This window comes from Meleagris gallopavo, chromosome 7 (genome assembly GCF_905368555.1).
Source record: "Meleagris gallopavo chromosome 7, MGAL_WU_HG_1.1, whole genome shotgun sequence".
Classification (NCBI taxonomy): domain Eukaryota; kingdom Metazoa; phylum Chordata; class Aves; order Galliformes; family Phasianidae; genus Meleagris; species Meleagris gallopavo.
Genome location: NC_139410.1, coordinates 3,631,819 through 3,639,121, shown reverse-complemented (window position 1 = coordinate 3,639,121; position 7,303 = coordinate 3,631,819). Strand labels below are relative to the sequence as shown.

At 47.3% G+C, this 7,303-nt stretch overlaps 1 protein-coding gene across 1 annotated transcript in view; it reads left to right on the top strand.

The window, feature by feature from the left end:
* The first annotated feature begins 6,524 nt into the window (after nucleotides 1-6,524).
* ZNF804A (zinc finger protein 804A) overlaps nucleotides 6,525-7,303 on the top strand; it is a 132,719-nt gene continuing 131,940 nt past the window's right edge. Inside the window, exon 1 of the mRNA XM_085228419.1 lies at nucleotides 6,525-6,872. Within this exon, the coding sequence (XP_085084545.1) occupies nucleotides 6,711-6,872 (162 nt within the window). The 5' untranslated portion in view covers nucleotides 6,525-6,710. The remainder of the gene's footprint in view (nucleotides 6,873-7,303) is intronic.

Genomic DNA, 7,303 nt, shown 5'->3' with positions numbered 1-7,303 from the left:
GTGCTTGCTCTTAACAATTGTATGGCTGCGGCTGTAGGGCAGGGAAATGTTGAAACCACATTAAACATTACTTTCCACCTGAATAATAAAGAAGGTCACAATGCATATTCACTTAATTAAATTAATGTGCTATCCTCAGTAGTGGCAGTACGTCATCCTTCCTTCCATCTTGAAAACAAGGAGGACTCTGTTCAAGGGTTGCTGAACAAAAGAAAATGTAACACAATTAGAAATTTGGATGAGAAGACTTCTCATGTTGCAGCTGGTTTTCAGTTTACCAATGGCAGTTGTCTCGGTGTTACTACTGATAATATCCTGCCTTGTCTTCTGATTACGTGAGTTTTTTACGTAAGATTACATAAGATACCCAAGAAAATGTGCGTTGGGTTAGAGCGCAGCATGATTGCTATAGCTTCAGCTAATGAGCAAGTTTTTCCTCAATTAAATGAATTATGTAAATATTTCTTAATTGTCAAAATGCCAAAAGTGATATGCTGGGCTTTGGAAATCCTCTCTATTTTTAGAACAATATCAGTTGTGTTTCTTAGAATTGAAGTTTTCAGGCTAGTAACCTATAGTATGCTCAAGGCTATTTTGATTCAGCTATACTTAATTAAGTGCATAAGTTAATAATGTTTTGAGGTGGAATAAATCCTTTTGATGGTATTTTTAGCGTGCCTACTCGCAATTAGATTCTTCCTCCACAGCAGACAGATTGGTTAGTCATTAGTTATTAAGGAAAAATTAGATAATTGTTCTAATGAGTAAACAGGGCCTTTCCCACAGGAAGCCCATGGTGTTAAGCACCACTCAGGAGGACTGTAATGAGTACTTGAAGAACATTAGAGCGCTGTGTGTATCTACCTGTATTTCAATTGCAGATGGTAAAAATTGTGGGCTAAGTTGTTATTACGGTGTGTAAAGTAGCTGACGTATATTCTGGCAAGGGTCCTACTGCCCTGAGCTGTAAAAAAGGAAAATAGCTATAAAGGTCCCTTCATATAAGAAGAGATGAAGCTTGGGTGCTGAACAGTGAGTGAGTGTAGCCATGAGGCTCTGGCCACTTTCAAACCTTGCTTTACGTTCCCAAGGAAGCCTTGCAGTGTCACTGACAAAATGCATTGAGCGCTCTACTGCCCAGGAGGCACAGAGTGAAGACGTGCCTGCCTCAATTATCCTGATGAAGTTCACCATTGTTGAGAGTTTAAGACAAGCTCTTGGATCATGCCTAACGCTTTATACAGCGTTCTATCACCTGCTCTGTGTATGAGCTGCAGTGTAAAGGGGTGCCATCTAAATTGCGTGCGGCAGTATGTCATATTGTACAATGCTAGAAGTGTATTCCCCGAGCATGTACTTGATATTCTGCTGTGTTTTGGTATTGTTAGAACAAGCACCCTGTGAAAGTGAACCAATTAATGTCTGGTTTGATTTATGGTGTCTTAAACTGGGAGGTTGTAACCATAAATACTGTAGAGGATTTTGATTTTCAGATGGTGCCAAATGTTCTCCTTCTAAAAATTAGATTTCTGAGTTGTGTAGTGTTAGGGAAACAAACACATCGCTTTGAATTTTAATTTTCTTTTTTTTTTTTTTTTCTGACTATTACACATCACAAGCTAAAGGAAGCCATAATAGTATGTCATACATTGAACTCAATGAAATGTATTAAAATATTAACGACTGTTATTTTCCTGGTGAGTCTCTAATTTATATTGGCTCATTCAGGAATAATACAGTTCCATTTTCTGACCTATTATCAAGTGTCACAGCATCACCCCAGCTCTGCTCAGCTTTTATATTGAGAAGATTATGGCAGTGGACTGAATACTAAAGAAGCGAAAGGTGTTTAATTATGAAATTAGCACACCAGTCATTCAAAAAATGTTTTAATGTTCTTCTTTCATACTCTTAAAGATTTCAGAAACTATTCCATCTTCTATTGGTGAGGATGAACATCTACTTTTCCAGTGTTGTGCACGTACATGTAGGTCTGTGTGTGTGTGTTCATACACAAATATGTATCTAGAGAGGAATGAATGAATACCTGAACGAGTATTGGTTCTGTTCCAAGCGCTTTTCTAGTTCGAAACTTCTTGGTCTCATTACCACCACCCAGTGGATAAGCTTGGATGCAATACCACGTCCTGGCATGAACTTCAGGGTGCCTGGTGGCTCTTCATGCTGCTGATGCAGATGAAGCAAAGGTGATTTCCTATTGACTGTGCAAGACTTGTGATCGATTTCTTAGATCTTCTTAACTCTAGGAAAAAAAAAAAGCTGTATGGATGGAAAGTCATCTCATAAATGGCCACAAACTACCTGCTATTCTAGATCTCCAAATGTACAGTTTTCCTATTGATTCATTAGTTTGCTTTTCTTTACTAGGTTTTCTCTTGATGCTTCATTTATTTTGGATAAAAGCCTTTTGCCTCTGAAGTATTTTTGAAGTGTTGTATATATTCAACAGATCAAGTTTGTAACTGGTTAAAGTTAAGTAAAACGCAATTATTGAGTGAAATCTGAAGACTGGTGCTCATTAGTCAGCTCCCATTTTAGAAATATAGGCGATACTGGTAGGCTGCTTTGAATCTCCTTGGATCTTGCTCTGTGGAGTTAATGCTCTATTGGTTTTAATGTTGGGCAGGATATGTACTTTGTTTGCTGGATTTAGGGGAATTTTAGCTGTTGATGGAAATAACGTGCCCATTCTGTGGTCTTAGTGCATTTGTTATTTTTATTTCTGAGGGAAGGAGCATACTGTTTTATGGGATTTTTCACTCCTATCTGTATTGCTTCTTGCACTATTGTTTGGTTATGATGGAACTGGATTTGAGGAGGCATTCTGGTAGTCCTGGACTGGTCCCAGGACTCGTTCCTCAGCTGCTGGTGCTTTCTGTGCTGCATGTGTGCGTGGTAGAAGGTTTGCTTCAGGGGCTGTGCAGTGTGGTTTAACACAGTGAGTGGCACATCAACTCAATGACACTGTCACCTTGCAGCTAGAATGCCTCTTGCCCTGCCATCTAAAGCTGAAAGAAGGACGTGAAGCAGCAGTGCTTGCAGCATTTTCACTGCTTAAGGCACCCCTTGAGAGGTGTGCCAGGGCATTTAGCACAGTTTGTAAGCTACAGGCTTCAAGCAATTTTAATTTCTTTTTTGGGGGGGGTAGAAAGACTGGGTGGGGTGCAGGGCTGACAAAGCAAAGAAAGAAAATATTATACTTACATAGAAGAGTACAGCACTTCTTAATACAACTCTGTGCCTGCTTTCAAGATCAAGCAGAAACATTTTGTAGTTCAAGCCTCGGCAGTTCTCTTGCTGTGACTTTGGAGGACTTGAGGGTGTAGCCCAAGATCTCGCAGGGCTCCAGCACACTGCTGCCTTTTCTTAGTCTGCAGCAGATCTCCGTGTCCAGGACGGAGCAGCTGTGATGTGCTGCAGGATGTACTGAGCAATGAGGCTACAGGAGTGCCTCAGCTCAGCTTTTTTTTTTTTTACTTTTTTTCCTCAAGCTGATGAATGAATGCATTTGTAAAGTAGTGTGTAGGGTGTATTGCACCAGTAAAATGTATTTGATAAGATGTGAAGTAATGGCTTTAAACGGTGCCAGGGGAGGTTCAGGTTGGATTTTAGGAAAAAGGTCTTAGAAAAAGTGAGGTATTGAAACAGGCTGCCCAGGGAGGTGCTGGAGTCTCTGTCCCTGGAGGTGTTAATGAACCACGGAGATGTGGCACTGAGGGATGCGATTTAGTGGGCACAGTGGTGGTGGGTTGGGCTCGGTGATCTTAGAGAGATTTTCCAACCTTAATGATTCTATGATTCTATTTCCCCATAATGGCCTTTAAGAGGTAAACGGGATGCTTCCATTTTTTCCTCGCACGTAATGCAAGGATGGCAGGCATCTAAAGAGCAGGGGCAAACATGGGTGGCAAAGTGGGAAAAATAAAGAAATGAAGAAGAGCAATAGGAGGAGATAGAAAGTAGAGGAGATGGTTTAAAAAAAAATAATAAAAATATGTAGAAGTGTGTCTTAGACAGCAGAGTGCTGTGAGGGAGACGTTCTTAAAACAGTCTGTATTGTAGCGAATTCGATGAGAATTGCTGTGGGAGCTGAACTGAGTTTCTTGTGACTTACTGTGCAGACACTTCTTGCCATCCTTGATGGATATGTTTCAGCAGCGAGATAAGTGAGTGGGTAATACCTGCACTGTGATGTGCTTCGGAGGCTGTTAAACAAAAGGTGATTGTTGATACTGTGGAGTCTTTTTCTTTTAATTACGCTGTGCCTGTTTCTTGAATGATGATTTCTACCAAGTATCAAACTGCAGAATATTATTCTAATGGTCACAGGCAGAATAGGATAGAGGTGGAAATAGGTGAGGCTTAGAGGTATGTAGAGCCGTGGGCTCAGGGAGTTATGAAATAGCCATTAACTAAGATGGGGAAAAAAAGATTTGGAAAGGAAGCACCTGAGCAGGTGTGATCATAGCAGAGAAACAAAGAGGCAGAAAGAGTGCAGGAAAGGGACTTCTGAAGGACACACAAGGAAAATTGGAGATAGTCAGAGGAGCAGCCAAAAGGAGAAGAGTGGCCAACCAGAAAAAGTAGAAGACATAAATTTTGCTTATGATGTGCTCTTTAGTACCCATTCTCAGTTCCCATAGTCTTGTATGTCTAGCAAGAGTGCGCAAGCAGTGTTGGCTGAAAGCAGCCAGCTTTGGCCGTGCAAATGTATACTTTTGGAAGGCAATTAAATGCTGGTGACATATAATGAAGTGGGCAGCAGAAGTATTTCAGAGAAGAATGTTCTTGTTCTTTGCAAGACTGTGTGAAGGGGCTGTCTACTAGGAGCTGGCATAATGGGAACATAATATACAGAAAGGTGGTGCTTAGTGTGTTTTATGCTGCGGTCCAGAAAAATGGAGCGGCAGTAGTTTTCTTTCCATTTTTCATTGCTGTTTCTGCCTTTTCCTTACTTTATCCTACCCCAACTTGGGATGTTTTTGGAAATCTTGCTGCTCAGAGGAGCTTCCCAGCAAACCTTCTTGTTAGCAACTGTTCCATTGCCAGCACCACTGGGAAATCTAACATGATGGCTTCCAGCACCCGGTGCATACATGTGGGAGTCCAATCATGGTGATATTTCCACCTGTGGGACTGCCTGGAATTGAAACTGGGGCGTGAAGGTGCGATGATGATAAACACATCAAACGTTTATGATACTGGCTACATAGTTATGCTGTAATAAACCTGATATATTCAGCTGTACAAATATGTATGTGCAAACAGAAAAACAGTGTGCTATTATGTGTGTATATTTTTCACCCTCTCTTTTGAGCTGTAGCAGCAGCAAACGGTGGCACCTCACCTGTCCCTCAGCTGTCAGAATTTACTGCTGATGGTATTTCCAGGATTCCTTCCAAAGCACTGCAGCCTTGGAAGGATGAATGACAGCTGTCACACTGCGCTGCTCTCTGTAGGATGGGAAACAGAACAGATAGCCAAGTCTTATCAGAGTGAGGCACCTCCCTTAAATTGTTGCTTCCTGTACCAAGGATGCAAGCTGCACAGATGCTGATGGGAAAAGGGTCCGTCCCCAATCACCCCTCCTATTTCCTACCTGCAGTTCCTTTTATTTTTGAGGATGGCATGGATAGGCTCCTGGTGTTTTGTTGCCAGCAGTAAGTGCAGACTGGAACTTGTTTTTGGAGGTTATGTTATGCTTCTGGGCTTGTTTTCTTTTAGCATTGGAGTTTATTTAGCATCTTGATTTTTAGGGATGTAGAATAAAGAGCAAGTAAGCGAGGAGGCAAGCAGGCTCAGGATATGCGGTGCCTTTTGTGCTAAGGCTGCAAGTCACGGGTCTCTGAGGGGGGAAAAAAGGACTCGAGCATCTTGCATACGCCCATGTTTTATACTGTGACAAAGCGTGGCGTTGGCAGCGGGAGCTGCTGCATGAAGGCCTTACCCCGAGCGGGGAGCGGGGGGCGCGGGGCGCGGCACGGGCAGCGCCTGCTGCCGCACCTCCTGCCGCCGCCTTTGTTCGCAGCGGCGCGGGGGGCAGAGCGGGGCCGTCCCCGCTTCGTCGTCCTTTTTCAGGGCGTCCGCCGGGGCAGCGCGAGTGAACGCCGTTGCGCCCCGTGAGCCTGCGGCACCCGCTGGGTTCCCTCGCCGGGTGAAGAGGCATGTGAGCCCGGCTTGGCGTCAATGATAACGCGGATGTAGAAATAGAGAAAAAGAGGCGGCGGCAGGGTGGAGAGATGGGGAGCGGCGGGAGAGGATGAGGAGAGAGGGAGAGGGCCCCGAGCATCCCTCCCCACCCCCAGATCGCGCGGAAACCGCCCCGCCCAGTAAAGAAAAGAGAGGAAAAAATGAAAGGAGGGGGCCGGCGGGGCGGGCCGAGGGCTTTTCCCGGCCGCCCCCCGTCCCTCCCCTTTACCTGCGGGCCCGGGGGGCGGCGGAGGCGGCGTGTGCCCGATGTCCCCCCCTGCCCGCCGCCGGCCCGGTGGCTCCCTGCCATTGGCTCGGCGCAGCGGACCGGCACGGCCGCCCGCTATAACAGCGCTATGCCCGCCGCGGGCGGCGGCTCACACGGCGCCGGCGAAGCCTCGGCGATGCCGCCGCTCCTCCTCCTCCTCGTCCTCCCCCGCCGCCGCCTCCTCCTCCCCCGCCAGCCGCCGCCGTGCCGGCTGTGAGCCGCGGGGCCGCGCATGCCGCGGGGCTCCCGAGAGGGCCCCCATCGCCCGGGGAGCCCCGGCCCCATGGAGTGCTACTACATCGTCATCAGCTCGGCGCACCTCAGCAACGGGCACTTTCGCAACATCAAGGGAGTTTTTCGAGGCCCCCTCAGCAAGAACGGGGACAAAACTCTGGTAATGGCTTCTCCCGCATCCCCCGCCCCGCGCTCCCCTGCCCCTCGCAGCGGAGGCTCCGGCGAGGTGCAAACTGCTGCGTGTGTGTCGGCGCCGCTGCGGGGAGCCGGAGTCCCGACCGGGCGCTTTCGTTATCGTTCTCGCTAGATATATCTGTAGGGGTGTACGGCGGTGCCTTGCTATGCCGGGGGTGGGGCGCAGCCCTACTGCGGACGGCCGGGCTCAGCGCCTCTGTCCAGCACCTCCCACGCTGGGTTCGCGACGGCTTCTGCGCTCCGGGCTCGGCGCGGCGGTTGGGCAGGCGGTGGCTGCGAGCCCGGCGGGGACGGCTGGGGATGGGCATCCCGGGGTGGGCAGGGCTCTGCGAGCTGCACGGGGGTCGACGGCGTGAAGCCCCGGTGCGAGTGCTGAAGCTGTCCGGGGACGCGACC